At 53.7% G+C, this 18,095-nt stretch overlaps 2 protein-coding genes across 2 annotated transcripts; one reads left to right on the forward strand and one right to left on the reverse strand.

The window, feature by feature from the left end:
- Window positions 1–34: 34 nt before the first annotated feature.
- RBM22 (RNA binding motif protein 22) lies at window positions 35–9,801 on the forward strand. The gene is made up of 11 exons (XM_062003127.1): window positions 35–166; window positions 877–930; window positions 2,684–2,713; window positions 4,325–4,457; window positions 4,733–4,833; window positions 5,321–5,493; window positions 6,012–6,212; window positions 6,731–6,895; window positions 7,299–7,387; window positions 7,925–8,056; window positions 8,706–9,801. Exons 1-11 carry the CDS (start codon window positions 113–115, stop codon window positions 8,834–8,836), a joined length of 1,263 nt encoding a protein of 420 aa, XP_061859111.1. The 5' UTR covers window positions 35–112; the 3' UTR covers window positions 8,837–9,801.
- Window positions 9,802–10,118: 317 nt separating this feature from the next.
- On the reverse strand, window positions 10,119–16,821 carry MYOZ3 (myozenin 3). Its single transcript, XM_062003140.1, has 7 exons — window positions 16,596–16,821; window positions 15,607–15,693; window positions 15,109–15,272; window positions 14,795–14,869; window positions 14,545–14,692; window positions 14,117–14,288; window positions 10,119–11,644 (listed from the first exon to the last, which is right to left on the reverse strand). Exons 2-7 carry the CDS (start codon window positions 15,626–15,628, stop codon window positions 11,482–11,484), a joined length of 744 nt encoding a protein of 247 aa, XP_061859124.1. The 5' UTR covers window positions 15,629–15,693; window positions 16,596–16,821; the 3' UTR covers window positions 10,119–11,481.
- Between the last annotated feature and the right edge of the window lie 1,274 nt (window positions 16,822–18,095).

Below are 18,095 nucleotides of genomic sequence, written 5' to 3' on the forward strand. Positions count from 1 at the left end.
CGCTGGCGGAAGTGGCGTCACTTCCGCGTGCCGCCGCCTGCCGGGAGCGGGTCTGGGCGGCGCGGGGCCTTGCGGCGGCTGCGGGGAGCGGAGCGGAGCGGGTGCCGCCGCCATGTCCACGTCGCTGGGCTCCAACACCTACAACCGCCAGAACTGGGAGGACGCGGTGCGTCCGGGGCGGAGGCGGGGCGGCCCATGGGTGGCGGGGCCCTCCGCTGCCGGGAGGGGCGGGAGGAGGGGGCTGGCGAGGCCTAGGGCCTGCGGGGCTGCGCGGCGGGCGGCGTGGATACCTACCCCGGGGAGCTGCGTCCCTGCGGAGCCCTTGTCCGGGAAGGGGCTGCCGCGGTTATCCGGGCCCTCCTCACGGGCGGCGCTGCCTGGAAACGGGAGCTGTGGGCGGCCTCTGCCTTCCCCCTTTTCCCCGTCTGCCAGGCTGGATTTGAGGCAGCTGTGGCTGGGGGGGGTCTCCCGGCAGCTACAGGGGCTGGACTGGGCCCGTCGTGCCCGCGGCCGCATTCGTTAGAGCTGAGGCTTTTCCTGGGTGGGCCCAGTACAAACAATAGATGCTGTGGGACAATGGGTCGGGGGCCGTCATCTGCAGCAGTCAAGTCGCTAAAAATGGAAGATCTGAATAATACAGTTTTGGGGTTTTTGTTTGTTTGAATTTATACTTCAAATGAGAACAGGCAGCACATTCTCACCCTACAGGCCTTGGGTTGTGGCTTGCAGCAGTCCCAGACATCGAGTCTGTTGGTGTCTTTCAAACAGTCTGATTAGTTTAGCTCAGTAGTGTTAGTCCAGAATGACGTTTTAATGCTGTTGTGATGACAGAGCTTGTTGTGAATTCTTGATTTTCTTCCTTTTTGCCCAATTCAGGACTTCCCTATTCTGTGCCAGACATGTCTTGGGGAAAACCCATACATCCGAATGGTATGTGCCTGCTGGACCATGCAGTCCTTTCCTCTGTGTTGGCCTGAGAACTGGTGGGTTTCAGGGACTAAAGTAAGCTTAGCTACAGGAGGAGGTGCTGAGGTGGATGTACATTCCTTATTAGTTGGTCCTATGCAGCTGAATTTAGTTCCAGCCATTGTTGGTACGTGTTATCATGGCGTTAGGTATGTGATTTAAGAGAAGGAGAGCACAGTGGTGTAGTCCAATGCGTAGAGTGCAGGAAATGCCACAAAACAAAGCTTTGGTATTGATAAATCCTGTGGCATGGAGAACAGGAAGTGGCCGAAATATTAAACAGCTTAGCACAGTTTCTAAAATGTGAAGAATACACACCTGTAAAAATAAGCTGTGAGTATCTTATCAAGGCAATTTAACCCCATGTTTGTTTACCTCTGTCTCCTTCCTCCAAGAGCAGTCAGGCCATTCTGTGTTGCTTTTCTGTGTCCTCAGTCCAGTTGTGTGGGACCCCCGTTTACGTGATCTTTCATTAACATTTCCATTCTGCCACATTATCTGGGAGAGATGAGGGTGTTTTTTTAAACATAACTCTCCTGCTGGCAGAGGTGCTCTTTCAAAACCTACTTATTTTCATGGGCTTAATGATCTGTCATCATCTCATCTGAAAAGCAGCTATTCATATTCCACTTGGTTCTTGAGTACATGAGGTGGCACCTACCGTGTTCTCAGTCAATGTTGCTAAACCAATAATGCACTGAGAGTTTTTTAGGATGGTTTTTGGTCCTGTTGACCTGCCAAGATGTAAGCCCAAAACACAGGTAGGTGAGTGTAAATGTAGCATCATTAGGTAAAAAACACTGTGCTATAGTATACCCTTGCATCTGGGAAAGAATCACCCCATGTACCAGTACAGGCTGGGGAACAAACTGTTAGAGAGTAGTGTAGGGGAAAGGGACCTGGAGGTCTTGGTGAACAGCAGGATGAGCATGAGCCAGCAATGTGCCCTTGTGGCCAAGAAGGCCAATGGCACCCTGGGGTGTATTAGGACTGTGGGCAGGAGGTTGAGAGAGGTTCTCCTCCCCCTCTACTCTGCCCTGTGAGACCACATCTGGAATATTGTATCCAGTTCTGGGCCCCTCAGCTCAAGAAGCACAGGGAGCTGCTGGAGAGAGTTCAGCACAGGGCCACAAAGATGATGGAGCAGAGCATCTCCCTTATGAAGAAAGGCTGAGGGAGCTGGGGCCCTTCAGCTTGGAGAAGAGGAGACTGAGGGATGACCTCATTAATGTTTACAAATATCTAAAGGGCAGATGTCAGGAGGATGGAGCCAGGCTGTTCTCAGTGATGTCCAATGATAGGACAAGGGGCAATGGGCACAAACTGGAACGTAAGAGGTTCCAAAAAAACACAAGGAAAAACTTTTTCACTGTTCAGGTGAGGGAGCACTGGCACAGGCTGCCCAGATGGGTTGTAGAGTCTCCTTCTCTGGGGACATTCAAAATCCACACAAGTTCCTGTGTGACCTACTCTAGGTGGCACTGCTCTGGCAGGGGGGTTGGACTGGATGATCTTTTGTGGTCTCTTCCAGCCCTTAGGATTCTGTGTTTCTGTGATATATACTGCTGCCTATACACTATATGTATATGTGTATGTATAGTATACATTTGTATACAACATGTATAGTATGTGTAATGCATATATGTATGTTTCATTGCTTATAATGAACTGATTGTATTTCATTTCTTTACATTGTTTTTTTTAAATTGTATTTCAGACCAAAGAAAAATATGGAAAAGAATGCAAGGTATGTTTACTGTCTTTTGAACAAAGAATGTCTGAATGGGTGCACATCTAGGAACAATGCATCTTAATGCTGACAACCTGTCAGTGTCAGAAAAGTGTTTGTCTGCATTAACAACTTAAAATGTTTCTCTAACTGAATCAATTTATAGGTCAGTCTGCTCTGTGCTTTCTTAGACAAAGTCAGTTGCTCTTAAAATAGCAGAATTTATTGTTCAGACACAGGATTTGGTGGTGTTGATCAGAGTTAGGGTTTGCAGGTATTGTTGTGCTATATTTGAAAGTATGTCTGCATTTTAAACTGTCTCATGTTTTCTCTTGGAAGTTTGTTTTTACTCACAAGTGGTGCATAAATTAACTGGAGCTTGGGTTTTGCTGTGGATGGTATGGCCACGTGGTGACTTTTGTTAGCTAAGAAATAAGCCACTGTATTTCTGAGAGAGCAAGAAGTGTTTGGTGTTGTATTGACTGAGGAAAATTAAAGGATTTTTTCCCCCTTTTATCAGTTTTCATCTGAGAGAGGGGAAGGTTTGTGTTCAATTCTTGTTTCCCTTCCTCAAACAGCACATACAACTTAAGCAGATGCACCATTCCACCAGATAAGCAGAGAGCAGTAGTCTTCTTCTGGACCAACAGTCTCATAACCTCTCACTGGGCTTGCTGCTGTAACATATACAGTGTGCCCAGGTGGCCAAGAAGGCCAATGGCATCCAGGCTTGTATCAGAAATATCGTGACCAGCAGGATAAGGGAAGTGTGTGTACTTAGTGGTGAGGCTGCACCCCAAATACTGTGTTCAGTTCTGGGCCCCTCATTACAAGAAGGACACTGAGGTGCTGGAGCGTGTCCAGAGATGTGCAACGAAGCTGGTGAAGGGTCTGTAGCACAAATCTGATGAGAAGCAACTGTGGGAACTGGGAGTATTTAGTCTGGAGGAGACTAAGGGGAGATAGGATCACTCCCTGTAACTACCTGACAGGAGGCTTTGTGTGTGGGGGGAGTTGATCTCTTCTCCCAAGTAATGAGTGATATGACAAGAGGAAATAGCCTCAAGTTGCACCAGGTGAGGTTTAAATTAGGAAAAACTTTGTCACTGAGAGGGTTGTTAGAAGCTGTCCCAGGCTGCCCAGGAAGCTGGTGGAGTCCCCATACCTGGAGATATTGCGAAGCCGTGTAGCTGAAGTGCTGAGGGACACGGGTTAGTGGTGGGCTTGGCAGTGTGAGGGGAGTGGTTGGACTCGATCTTAAAGGTCTTTTCTAGCCGAAATGATTCTCCAATTCTATAATTGGTAATTTATCTCTAATAGCTCTATGCTGACATCACCTAGAATGGAAGAGGATTTTCTTTCTTCCTTTGAGTAGATCTGCTTTCAGCATTCGGGGTATTGTAATAAATCAGAAATAAAGAAGAAAACCTTCCTAAAACTTCCTCCTGTCCAAGCAAGGCACCAAACAAAACCAAATGTATCTCGAGGTCTGAATGTTGGAGCTAAGATGAGGAAGTTGTATTTAGGGTTTTGAAAGATTAGATTTGTTTGGACTTCAAGTTTCTGAAGCAGAATGGTAACTCCATTGCTGTGTGCTGGTGATACAAGTGTGGCCTTTTTGCCTTTCAGATTTGTGCCAGGCCTTTCACAGTCTTCCGCTGGTGCCCAGGTGTTCGTATGCGCTTCAAGAAAACAGAGGTGTGCCAGACATGCAGCAAGCTGAAGAACGTCTGTCAGACCTGTTTGCTTGACCTGGAATATGGTGGGTACCAAAAAAAGGGAACTAAGAGGAGGAGACGGTGTGTTGGCTGCTGAAATAAAAGTTGGTGAAGTGCTTTTGACTATGTGTAACTGGCACGGTCATCTCTGAACAGGCTTTGAGAAGGCAAGTCTTGATGATCTTGGTTATTCAGGGGCAGTGTGGTTTATCTGAGCACTAGAGGAGTTACCTCTGGCTAATGCAGGTTGCAGTAACTATTTCTACTTTTGCAGCTTGTGCTTGATCTTTGTGTTTGTTTTGTTATTGTCTCATTCCAGGTTTGCCTATTCAAGTCCGGGATGCAGGACTCTCCCTTAAGGACGAAATGCCCAAGTCTGATGTCAATAAAGAGTACTACACCCAGAACATGGAGCGAGAGGTAAGAAAGGGTGACTGTAATCATGCTGTCTGTGTGGGGGAGGTTGTAATGGGGGGGGAGTTGATCTCTTCTCCCAAGTAACAAGCGATAGGACAAGGGGAAATGACCTCAAGTTACAACAGGGAAGGTTTAGATCTGAGATTAGGAAAAACCTCTTCACTGAGAGGGCTGTTAGACACTGTCCCAGGCTGCCCAGGGAGGTGCTGGAGTCCCCACCCCTGGAGACATTTAAAAGCTATGTAACTGAGGTGCTGAGGGACTTGGGTTAGTGATGGGCTTGGCAGTGTCAGGGGAGGGGTTGGACTCAATGATCTTAAAGGTCTTTTCCAACCGTAATGATTCGCTGATTCTGTGGATGTGTATAGGGGAGGCCAGGGGAGGAAGGACCTAGCTTATCTTTACTTTACATCATGTGCTTGCTCTATTCTGGGCATTGATTTTCAGTGGTGGTGTAGGTGTGATTATTTGTGGTTTCCCTGCTGTTCAGATAGCCAATTCTGATGGCACTCGGCCGGTCGGTGCTCTGGGAAAAGCTACTTCCACCAGCGACATGCTGCTGAAGCTGGCTCGGACCACTCCGTACTACAAACGCAACCGGCCTCACATCTGTTCCTTCTGGGTCAAAGGGGAATGCAAGAGAGGAGAAGAGTGTCCCTACAGGTACAGGCACAGCCCCCTCTGGGCTGGAAGCACAGGGGATGTCCCAGCAGGAGGAGGCTACGGTGGGGCCAGGGTGCTCAGCTGGCACGCGGCACTGCTGAAAGGGCCTTTGTTGGGGCAAGTTGGTTTGTGAGGGATGAGCTGCCTGGTCTTGTAGTGCTTTGCTGAAGTGGTGACTGCAGCTCCTCTCTTGCACAGTTCATTCTTTCTCTTCGTGGCGTCAGTCCCCTCAACCAGAGATCTTTGTGTTTGAACAAGAGGCCATTTGAAATCCAGCTCTTGTGTTTTGTGGGGTTGAATGCTGAGCTGTCAGAAGTGCCATTCATTCAGAGCTTGAGGCAGCCTTGGCTGCAGCTGAAGTTCTCGGGGCTTTTTGTTCCATTTTGGCACGTTTATGTGAAGGGGGTTACGCGTGTCAGTGCCCAGAGGCCTTTAGAAGGGAAGGTCACAGTTACGGTCTCTTTGAGCTGCTGCAGCCCTGACTGGGGTTACAAACTGCTTTGTTTGTTGAACCTTAGACACGAGAAACCTACAGATCCAGACGATCCTCTGGCTGATCAGAACATCAAAGATCGTTACTATGGAATTAACGACCCTGTGGCTGATAAACTTCTGAAACGAGCGTCGACCATGCCTCGCCTGGACCCCCCTGATGACAAGACCATTACCACACTGTATGTGGGAGGGCTCGGAGATACCATCACTGAGTCGGATCTCAGGTGTGTTGGTGGACGTGCAGTGCCCTTGCCTTTTACTTTGATGCTGTGATTACTGCTCATCTTCAAGTGACGAGGTCTGTCTTGCAAGGAGCAAGAAAATAAACTCAGTTTTCAGTTTTCCTTAATGGGGAACTGAGTGGTGGGCAAATGCAGAGGAGTGCCAGCTTGTTGGAGAACAGATAAAAAGGCACATTTCAAATGCTTGGCTTAACATTTCTCTCTTTAAAGATGAGTCATCCTTCTGAGCTCTTGGGGATACTGTGTAACACTTTTTACAAGAAAGTCCCATAACCTCTCTCTAGCTGCTGAGAATTGCTGCTTGCAGAGTTTTCATTGCTGCATCATTGCACAGAGGAGCAAGAGACTGGATTTCTAATGCTTAGTCTGAACTGGTGACGGGGAAAAGAAAGTGTTTGGATGTACGTTTCAGCACAGGATGAGATCCTCCTGTGCTGTGTAGCCTGTGGCTAGCAGGAGTGGGGTTTCATTAGCATTTATTTTGTATCCCCCACCCACAGGAATCACTTCTACCAGTTTGGGGAGATCCGGACGATCACGGTGGTGCAGAGGCAGCAGTGTGCTTTCATCCAGTTTGCCACCCGGCAAGCTGCGGAGGTGGCTGCCGAGAAATCCTTCAACAAGCTCATTGTCAATGGGCGCAGGCTCAATGTCAAATGGGGCAGGTGAGTGCTGGGGAGGCTGCCACAAGGTTCTTCCCTTTCAGTGTATGCAGCCTTGATGAGCAGGGTTGTGCTGCTGTGCTGGAGTAGATGCTGATTTGGTCAGTAGTTGGGGTATTCTTAGAGTTTGGTTTTCTTTCAGCAGTGGCATCTGGGTTTGAGATTGCACAAATGGTGCAAGGAATTTCCTGGTTGAGGGTTATGGATGAGATTCTGTAGTTTTGCTTCTCATCCATCTCCTGTAAGGAGAGTTGGCATGCTTTGTGCCAGCTGTGCCTAGTGTTCTGGGGATTTTTCATCTTTGGCCTGAAGCAGTGGATCTGGATTAGTGAAACTATTGTGTTGTGAATATCTGCTTGTCCTGCTGTTTCTCATCCTCGATCTCACACTTTTGCCTGGTTTTTAGGTCCCAGGCAGCAAGAGGAAAAGAAAAGGACAAGGAAGGTACTACAGAATCTGGAATAAAGCTGGAGCCAGTTCCAGGGCTTCCTGGAGGTAAGGAAGTTGTTGTCACCTCTGAAACACTTTAATGCTGACCTGCTTCCATGAGAGAGGCTGGTGTTAAGATCCTGAGAGCAGTAATGCAGTCCAGGAGGGCACAGGCACTGGTGAATCCAAAGCAGTTAGTGCAGTAGGTTTACAGCAGATCCTGCTGGGGTGGGATGTGAGCTTTGTCTAGAAGCAAATCCTTGATGAGAAGAGAGTTCTTTATGTGATGAGTGTAAAGTTAAAGCTGAATTAAAGTTACTTAGGTCTGAGATGCTGGCAACACACGCTTTTCAAGACTTAGTTCATGTTTTCCTAATCAACTGAGTGTTGTGTGATGGAGAAAGCCAAGCTGGGTTTGAGTGAGGAGCAGTGGTGCCTGGTGTGGAGCTGCAGTGCGGCCCTGCTGCTCCCACCTTCATACGTGCAGTCAGAGCACTGGTTTGCCCCTGTGGAAGAGCTGACAGTGCCTCCTCTCTGAAGGCAGGTACCTCTGCACATCCTGACTGTGAGATTTTCCATAACCACCGTGTACTTTTTCTGCAGCTCTGCCCCCCCCTCCAGCTGCAGAAGAGGAGGCTTCTGCAAATTACTTCAACCTACCTCCAAGTGGCCCTCCAGCCGTGGTTAACATTGCCTTGCCACCGCCTCCTGGCATCGCTCCGCCACCACCTCCAGGTACTTGGGGTTGCCATTCAGGTGGGGTCCCTCACTCGGTGGTAGATGCTCTAGTCCTCCTTGCTCAGCCGTGCTGTAGCCCTGAGCTGTTTTTCCTCATCACACAGTGTAAGACAATGAACTGAAATGAGCTGTCAGCACAGTTTAATTAAACTGAGCTGCCTGTTAGGGTATGAATTCTCTTGCAAATTCTCAGGCATGTCAAGAGTTCCCCGTCACTGTTACTGAGACCTACTTGGTGCTTTTGCTGCCTGTACAAGTGCCACATTAACCTGAACTTGAGGGTCATTTTGAAGCTGGTTGAATGCCAGCTTGTGTTTGGCTCTGTGGATATGTCTACCCTTCTTTTTAAATGGGATTACAGACTTTTGTGGGTGTATCTGATCCCCACTTGAGTAGAAGGCATTTAGATTGGCATTGTAAGACCCCTGCCCAGTGCCCCCACCACCTGTTGCCTGTGAGTAAGGATGTGTGTGTCGGGTAAGGGTTGCCCCCCATTGCACTGGGAAGGGGAGGGGAGGGAGGTTGGGGACTCCTCTAAGAATGGTGGGAGCTGTTCACAGCTGTGAGCCAGCTGCTTTCTGTGTCAGGATTCAGGCAGTGGTACATCTGCAGTGGTTGTCTGAAGCTGCCAACTTTGTCCCTGCAGGTTTTGGGCCGCACATGTTCCATGCCATGGGGCCGCCGCCTCCCTTCATGCGGGCCCCGGGCCCCATCCACTACCCGTCTCAAGATCCCCAGAGGATGGGTGCCCACGCAGGAAAGCACAGCAGCCCCTAGCCCTGCCCGCCGCCCTCAGCCTCGCACTCAAGGTTACTGCCTAGGTACTGTGGTAGCACCGTATGTTGAGCTGGGGGTGAGCTAGAGAAGCCCTATTTCCCTGCTTGCAGACACAGGGCAGGCTGAGCTCTGTGTCTCCACTAGAATTGGGCTGGCGATGCGTCCCAGATCTTTCCTGTAGTGAGGGGGGTGGGGAGGGCAGGTGGAAGGGCTGCTGGGGGCTCAGGTGTGCCAGGATTACAGTGCTGTCCGTGTAGCCCCTTCGCACACTTGGGAAATAAACTTGTGGAAAAACACGACCGAACCCTTTCCAAGCCCATTTGATATCCTTGATCTGAGCACTAGGGACTGTGGAAACGTGACCAGGGATTCTTCTCTGACAGATAACTAATGGCTTATTATTCTAATGAGATATTAAACCAGGACTGAGTAAGCACTGGAAAACAAGCTTATCGGACATGCCAAACCTTGGCTTTGCCTCACTATTGCCACAGGATTTTCCTCCCTCCTTTCTCCTGATTTCTTGCTTAAAAAACCACCAAACCCAAACCAAAACCTCTTTTGGTGCTTCACTTCTACTCCTGCACGTCCTGAGCAAGACAAGTGTCAGGTGATGTCACTGCTGGCTGTGGAGGGAGGGCATGGTGCAGGGGTGTATCTGGAACAGGATCTGGGCTTTGGAGGCCTGTGGCTATAGTGTCCTCTTAAGCTGTGAGGTGGATCCCACCTCCTGCTTTGGTAAGATATTTTCTATCTGTGCCTCAGCTGTAGTGTTTGCCCAGGAGCAGCCTTTCCTGGAGCCTGCATCCAGTAAGCGGGGGGAGTTGAAGCTTGTCTGTATGTCAGCTGTTTTTGTGCCATGGATCTGTGGACTTCCTTCTGTAAAACAAACTGTGATGGGACCTGTTCTGAAGCTTCATCTGCTTGTTTTAAAAAACAACTCCATTAAACTATTTGAATTTAGACCCTGCTTCCTGGAGCACAGTATGTGAGGAACTGGGTGTTTATTTGGCTGCTGCCAAAGGCAGGAGGCAGTGACAGCAGATGTGCACTTAGCTGGATGTTCAGTACCATGCCTCTGGGCCCTGTGGGTGCTGCCAGCCCTGCCAGGCTGATGGAGGTGGCACCAGGGCCCAGGGGCAAGTGTGCTGGCTGCCTGTTGTCAGGGAAGAGCCATGACAGGGTGATGTTGGGCAAGCAGAGGATGGATTCTGAGGGAGGGCCCATGGGTGCTGTGCAGACCTCAAATGCAGCAGGCTTTACATTACCACAGTGTGTATTTTATTTCCAGGCAGGTCCCAGCGGGTACAAGGGCTCCTCAGCTGATGGACAAAGAGCAGAGATGGGTTTGGAACAGAACAGCAGCTGAGCATCATATATTTTTAATGTTTAAAGAAGGAACCTTTTCCCATTTGCTTGTCCTCCCCTGTTTGTGTGGGAAGAGCAGAGGAGTGGAAGTTAGCTGCCAAGCAACAGGATCCCTGTGTAGGCTTTCTTCTGCACAGCCTTACAAATGCCCTCTTCACCACAAAATTGACTTGCCCCATTTAACCATGGTGGTGGAAAATAAACCTTTTATCCCAGTGCTCCTGCTTTTGCCACATTAAATAAGGGCAGTGTAAGAACCGGCACAAGCAGTTGTAGGGAGGCTGTGCTAAGTTAGAGATATCTGTTGCGGGTTCACAAGGTTCTCCAGATGATCTGACAACTGCCCTGTTGGTAGCTGAGTCCCTCTGAGTGTCCCTGCAGAAGGTGTTTCTGTAGCTGAATCCTCAGGAGTGATTTGTGTGTTCAGGGAGAGGCCTGAGCCTGCTACAGGGTCACAGCTGTACTGCTTCTGCTTCCCATCCCCGCTGCTGAAGCTGCCAGGATCCCCTGGCAGGAGCTTCCCGCTGGTGCAGCTCCCTGCAGTGCAGCGGGGCCTGATCCCAGCTCACCACCTCCATGGAGCAGATCTGGCTGAGTCAATCAGAAGGCGTGGATGTTTTGGCAGGGCATACAAACAGCAGCAGGAGGGGAAATGCCAGCTGCTAGCCAGGAGCTTGTAGAAAACGGGGCCCAAGTTTCCAGCTCCCAATGCTCATCTTGACTGTGCTGTGTTGGTAAACAGGCAGCTTCCCAGTTCTCATTTGGTTTTGTCATCCAGCCCAGCCCAAGGTAGCTACTTTTAACCCATGAAATGTCTCTGGTAACTTCTTTTGCTGCTGCTGCTCAGTCATCACCTCCTCTCGCTGTTTTGACTGGGATGACAGACGTGGGGTTGTGCTGAGATGGAATTTCCCTGCAAAGGCACCAGCTCTGGGAGCAGGTCTTACATGTGGGTGAGGAAGCAGCGGGACAGCTCGGTGTGTTGCAGCTGAGGGGCTCTGCCTGCTTCCAGGGGACAGGCCCTGCGGGGTGTTTCCTGCGGGAGCTCAGGGGGCTCTGCTTGCCGTTTGCGAGATCCTTAGCACTAAGTGCCCCGTGACAGCGGCTGGGACGACAGGAAAGCACAATGGTCCCAGACTTGAGGTCTGAAGAGGATGGCAACCCGAGCCCGCTAGCTTGTCTCTCCCGGAGGAGACTCCCTGCCCCCTCCGTGCCGTGGGAGGGATCTGGGAGGCTGGCGAGAGGAGCAGCGTTGGTGAAGGGGAGGAGCGCTCGGGCTACAGCTCCTCGCTCTCCGGGAGGATCCGCACCCAGCCCTGCGGCACGCGGTTGAAGTTGGGTCTGTGAGCAATCACCTCCAGGACGCTGAGGTTGTCCAGATCCGCCGCAGGCACGTAGAACAGCTCGCTGAGCGCTGCCTTGTCGAACGGGGCGGGAGTCCTGCGGCGGGAGAAGCAGCGACAGGCTTAGTGCGGCGCCGGGAAGCGGGTGCTGCGCAGGGAAAGCCGCTCTGGCTTCAGCAACCCGGAGCCCAGCAGCAGCCTAGTGGTGCCTGGAGCAAATTGCAGCCCTTCTCTTCCTGCACAGCGTGCTGATAGAGCCTCTGCAAGCCCAGCGAGGTGGTGCTTCAGAGCCACCCTCAGCTCAGGCTGTGGCAGCCCGGAGAGCGGGGTTTGGTGCCCAAGCATGGGGTGCCTGTGTGTGCAGGGGAGGGGGAAGCACAGTGGTACCTTCGCAGGGCTCCACCACCAGCAGCAGAGGTGTGCTGTGGTGAAAGGGCTCAGATTAAGAGAGCAGGTAACGGTGACAGCCCCCAGCCCTTCAGCAAGGGGTGCCCACAGCTAACGTGTTGTGCCAGGGGCTGAGGGAGGCCTGGAGTACAGCCTCCGCATCGCTGTAGCACGTGTGGGGAAATGTCTGTCTCATGGCCCTGGCTCCACTCTGCCTTTGGGGACAGCTTCCCTGCAACTGTGACTAACAGGGGGAGCACTGTGGGGGCAAGAGCTGTCATCTTTTCCTGGAGAAATGTGGAAAGGGACTAGGGAAGAGGGTGCCAGCCCCTGAATAGCCAAGAATGTTGGTTTTGGAGCAGCACATGGAGGCTGAGCTATCACTGAGGCAGAGCTGGGAACATTTGCTTTGGGAAGCGCTGCGCAAACATGAGTAACGTGGCACTGTTTTGCAACAGGGGAGAAATAAGGGGGAGAAAGGCAAACAAGAGAGGTCTATTGCAGAAATTCTCCCTTCTGGGAAAAGACAGTCCTTTTCCAGGGTTGGCTTTGCCCTCCCTTAAGGCAGCACCTCTTAGCAAGGGGGCTGAAGGCCTTTGCACCACAGCCTGAATGTTTCAAGTTGGGAATAAATCAGTCTACTTTAACACAGCTGCCTTTGAGATGAATTTGCCCTGTGCCCCATACTGGGGTTCACCTAGCCCCTGGATTTTCTCCAGCTGATTTGTTCTGAAAGGCTTGTTTTTCTGCAGTTTGGTATTTGGTGCGCTGAGAAGTGATTTAAAAGCCAATAGCTTGGAAGATCATGAAAAGCCCAGTTAGAAGCAGCTTGGCTCCCTGAATCTTCCTGCCTCAGCAAAGAATTAGAGGAGGTGGCGAGAAGCTTGGTGTTAAATTAGCATCCATCTGTATTAAATAACAGTTCATGGCTTTAAATAGAAAGGCAGCATGTGAGAGGGGAGAAATGGTACAGGGTAAAGCACCGTTGAGAAGCATGCCCTTGCTCCAGTCCCTGGCCATAAATAAACCTTGAGGTAGGAACATGGCTATATGTCGAAAGAAGAGAGTGTGCAGCAGCTTCTTGTCCCCCTACAGCAGCTCCTTCGTGGTTACTGCTCCAGGAAAAGTCACTGGGGCTGGGGAGGTGGGAAGGAGACCCCGAGGGAACTGCTACTGCGGCCCCTGTGCTTCCCCACAACTGCCATGGCTGTTCTTGTCCCTCCTGCTACCCCCCCTGCCTCCTCCCTCCCCCAGCTCCACTCCAGTGCAGACCAGTGTGCTGTCTCTACTGTGTCCTGGGGCTGCCCTGTGGGTGGGCTGGGGGGCAGGGCTGTGTCCCAGCGTGGAGCTCAGGAGGCAGCTTGCCCACTGGAAGGTGACTTTGGCCAAAGCTAACCCACTTTCATCCTCATGAAAGAGGCTTTCAGCGAGAAGCAGAGCCAGGACCTCACCTTGCAGATCCCCTGGGATGATATTCAGCTTAAAATTTCAGTTCTCATTAATCTAGCATGGACTGCTGGTGCTTTACTACCACCAGATCTCCAGCTCCTGGATCCTCACCAAGCACCTTCCCCGAAAGGAGGTTCTCTTTGGTGGTCTCTGCTCCAGGACCCCAGCCTTACCCCCAGTGTAACTTGGAAGTAAGAGGAGGCACAGCAGCCATGCTCCATGGAAGCAGCCTGGAGCTTGCAAGGCTGAGGCACCAGAAACTCCCCAGCCTGAAAACTTCAGTCTGAAGCAGGTGGTGGGGAGGAATCTGACGACCTCTTAGCACTTTGTGGGAAGATTAACCTTAGAGCCCCACTGATTCCAGCAGCTGCTTGGGTACCTTAAGGAAATTAGAGAGGCTTGGCAGTCTGTGCCATTCATCCAGCTGGCCCAGAGCTGAGCCCAGCTAGGGATGGCAGTGACTCCTTCTCCAGGACCACCAATGGGAGAATTATTCCTCCCAAATTTCATCCTTGAGGCTCCGTGGCGAGTTCAAGCTGCACAAGCTGGGAGGAGATCTGGGGAGCTGCCTGAGATAGGGGCTTTTGCAGAGGAGCCACAGAGGAGCTCCTGAGCAGGAAAAGGGCAAGCTGAGCCCTTGCAGGGGCAGGGACCCTGGCAGGATGGTAGGTGCTGCTTGAAGGACTGGGCCAAGGGGTGGGCAGGCTGGGGCCTGCTCCTCTGCCAGCGTTACCTGTTGAAGCTCACAAAGTCCCACGGGGAGGGTCTCACAGGCAGCTGCATTTTGCTATGCAGAGCACTGTCCTTGTCACCGAGGAGCTCCTGCCACGGGGATCGGTAGCCCTTGGGGATGGCAGTGGTGTTGAACTTCTCCGGGGGCACTTCTTTGAGGGGCCCCGAGTAGCCTGTATGGGAGGAGGGGCAGCGTGGGCTGCTGAGGCAATGAGCAGGGGAGGGGCTGGGAACAGCCCTGCCTCTGCGTGGCTACGGTGGAGCTGCTGCCGGGGGCAGGATTCCATGTATATAACAGAAATATACATGTATAAACCCCCGGGGGGAGGGGGCTGGGATGGACCCCAGGGCAGGCAGCAGCTGGCTGCCTCCAGCCTCCCGTCCCTGAGCTGACAGTGGTGGTGTGTTTGGGGTGTAAGTGGCATTTACCGGGGGCCAGAGCGTCGGGGTTGAGGATTTTGCTCATCTGTAAGACTTTCTCTGACTTCTTGGGCACTTGCGGGGGGCCGCCCTGGGGCGACGCTGCCACGTGGAGCTCCGAGTGGTAACTCTGCTGAGCCGCCCCGTCCTCCCCGGCCTGCGGAGGGGCGGCAGGGTCAGCGGGCACCGCCAGCCCCCGGCCCCGCTCCGCGCTCGGGACGCTGCCGGGAGCCCCTCGGAGCTTCCTGCGCCTACTCACCATCCTCCCGTTTGCCGTTCCCTCCGGGCCACCTTTTTCTGTGCGATGTGAGCCGCCCGCCCCCAGCCCCGGGAGCTGCAGGAGGCGAGGAGAGGGGTTAGTGAGTGCAGAGGGGGACTGATGCCATCCCCTTGCTCTTCGATGGACGCCCGACGTGATACTGGCCCATGTCCTTGCGCAGCTCACTGAGCCCTGTCTCCTCTCCCATCACCTCGGCGCAGCCCCGCAGCCCTGCCGGGGATGGCTTCCCTGCCGAGGCTGCGGGAGCCGGGGATGCGCCGTCCCGGCCGGGCGGAGCCGAGACACAGACCCACCTCCCTGTTACCGCCAGGATGCTCAAGGACGAAGCGCTGCACCCGCCGCTGGCGCTGCTGGAAGAGCTGAGAGCCGCGGTTGTTGCGCAGGGAGAGCTCCTCGATCATCAGGTCCTGCGGAGTGCTCATCTTCTTGCCCAGGTCCAGCCGGGCCCCTGGGGAAGCTGGGACAGAGCAGAGCCTCAGCCGAGGCTGCTGCAGCGCTGGGGATTCCTGTGCCCAGCCCAGGGACAGCGTGTCCCCCCGACAGGGTCCCCATCGCACGACTCAACCGTGTGCCCGTGCCAGGGACTGGCATTTCCCCAGTGAGAGGAATTGTCACAGAGTTCTCTCAGCTTGAGTCTCAAACAGCCTCTCCTGGCCCTGTGCATGAGCTCCTCCAGCCTTTGACACACGATTTGCTGCCCCTTGGGGCTGTAGTGCAAGAGGGGACAAAGCAAGCATGCAGAGTCCTTGGGGAGCATCAAACAGCAAAGAGTGGCTCTCTGGCCCTCTTACCATCTTCAGGACCTGGTCTCATGATGGTTGTCACTTGCTGTCGCACTCCCAGGGCAGTTCTATGGGAGGGGAACAGATCCTGCCTGGCTGGAAGAGAGAGGTGACACCAGGCATGGAGACGTGTCAGCCCCAGGCCTGCCATGGGGAGAGGCCATGCTTTGGCTGAGCATCTCCCCTGGCCGGCATCATCCCTGTGCTGCTCTCCATTCCCTTCAATACGTGTATGGAAATGTCCAAAGTGTGCCACCCTGCAGACCCCTCTTGTCCCCTTTCCTTTCTGCCTTTCTTTAGGGGAGAAACTGTTCCCAGCTCTGTGCTTGCCTGCAGTGAGCTGGTGTCCTCATGTCCTGAGCCTACTGGGAGCAGCAGCCGCTGCCTGCTGGGCAAGCAGGGCCTGGCTGCCCCCAGCACCTCCGCCTCAGCAGAGCTATTTTCAGCCGCTGCTCCTGAGGGTGTGGGAGCCCCAACCCTGAGCTGCCAGGAGCTGGTGAGCCCTGTCAGCAGTGAAATGGGGTGCAGACTCCCTGTCCCCACTCACAGGGCTGGGCTGCCCCTTAGCTCCTGGCTTCATTGTGGGGGGGAGACTGGAGACCAGCCCTGGGCTGAGCCCCTTGGGCTGCACCCCTCAGATTGCCCACCCACTGCAGCACCCTCCCATGCACCCAGGCTGTTCAGCTCAGCAAGTGCATGGCTCAGCCCTGTTTGGTGCGTCTCCCATCCATCAGCTTGGGCCAAGGCTGTGCACCTTCCCTGCAGAGCCCTGGAAGGCAGGAGGGTCCCTGTGGGGCTGCGGGCGCCTGGCACGCAGCTCCCTGCCAGCTCTGAGCCAAACACCAACCACTCGTGTAGTGACCACAGGACCTGTGCCCCATCCTTCCCTCAACCCCTCTCCAGGAATGCTGTACCCTGATGTCCCCACCACCAAGGCCAGAACGTTTCCGAGCCCTGTGTACACCCACCCACCCGCTGCCCCCCGCGTGGGACCTTACCTCCTCTGCCTGGCCAGGGGATGCCCCAAGCGCTGAAGATGCTCTCCTGCTGCCCTGGGGATGAGGCTGAAGCCAAGCTGTGGCCACCAGTGCTCAGTGGCCCTGGCTGGCCCCCCGTGGCACCTCCGGGCTCCCTGCTGCTCGCCCCGACCCGTGCTGGGCTCCAGCCCAGATGCCAAGGGCCAGCCACGGGACGGCAGCTATTTCTGGCTGAGAAAGGGGGCGGAGCAGGGCTGACCCTTGGGGACCAGGACACCGTCACCTTGGCATGGAGCAGGAATGACCCGTGGGGACTGGGATGGCATCTCCCCATCACAGAGCAGGGCTGACACCTGGGGATGGCATCTCTCCATCACAGAGCAGTGCTGACACCTGGGGACTGGGATGGCATCTCCCCATCACAGAGCAGGAATGATCTTTGGGGACTGGGATGCTCTCACCCCTGCACAGGGCAGGAATGGTCCTTGAGGACTGGGATGCTGTCACCTTGGCACAGAGCAGGACTGACCCTTAGGGACAAGGACACTGTCACCTTGTCGCAGAGCAAAGCTGACCCTTGAGGACTGGTGGCCATGCAGCAGCAGCAGGAGGTGGCCATGAGCCACGTGTGCCCAGGACACCTCAGGGCTGGATGGGAGGCAGGCAGGCCAGGCCAGGCTGGGGGGATAACAGCACTTTATTTCTGAGCTGGATACACAGCTGTGCCAAAGGCAGGTGGTTGGTGCCGGGGGCTGTGCCTGGGAAGGGCAGGCTGCAGTCTGGGGGACCCCAGGAAACAAGGATGGGCTGCCCCAACAGTGTGACCCAGGGCAATGGAAGGGGTGACAGGGGCTCCCCAAACAGGGGATGTGCCAGAGCCCAGCAGTCCAAATGCATCCTCCTGTCTCAATGCTGGTCTTACTGGCAGCAAGGCTGTCCCCACTAGGGCAGGTGGCTGCCCCTCAGCTGGCCCCTGCCCACCCCTGGGTGCGGAAAAGTGCTGTGGGGACCCATTTCCCACCCTGATGCTCTCTTTTCCCCATCCCCCTCAGACCTCCCTCTGACACTCAAAGGGCCTCTGCTCCTCCCCACAAAGCCCCAGCCCCTCATAGGGCTCCCAAGGAGACACCAGCTTGTCCCCCAAGATATTCTCAGCATCACCTCCTGCACTGACACCTCCTTCAAACCATCTGTGCCACTTCCTTCACCCTCCTCTCGGCCCTCCACCCACCCTGGCTGCCACAGTGCCCATCCGTCCTGTGTCCCTCAGCACAGGGATGGGCTGAGCCCGGGGATGGGGACAGGCACAAGGTACAGGATGGGGCTCTCTTTGCCTGGGCAGGGAGGGAGGGCATCTGTAAATGGTCCCCTTTATACGGCAATAAATAACTTTGTCTCTCATTTTGGTCGCCAAGGAAGGATTTGGGGGGATTTCTACGAGAAGGGGATCAAAAGAAAAAAAACCCAACCACCAACCCCCCCCCCCCACCAATGAATAACTGAGGAGCTTGAACAAAATAT

Source organism: Colius striatus, chromosome 9 (genome assembly GCF_028858725.1).
Source record: "Colius striatus isolate bColStr4 chromosome 9, bColStr4.1.hap1, whole genome shotgun sequence".
Classification (NCBI taxonomy): Eukaryota; Metazoa; Chordata; class Aves; order Coliiformes; family Coliidae; genus Colius; species Colius striatus.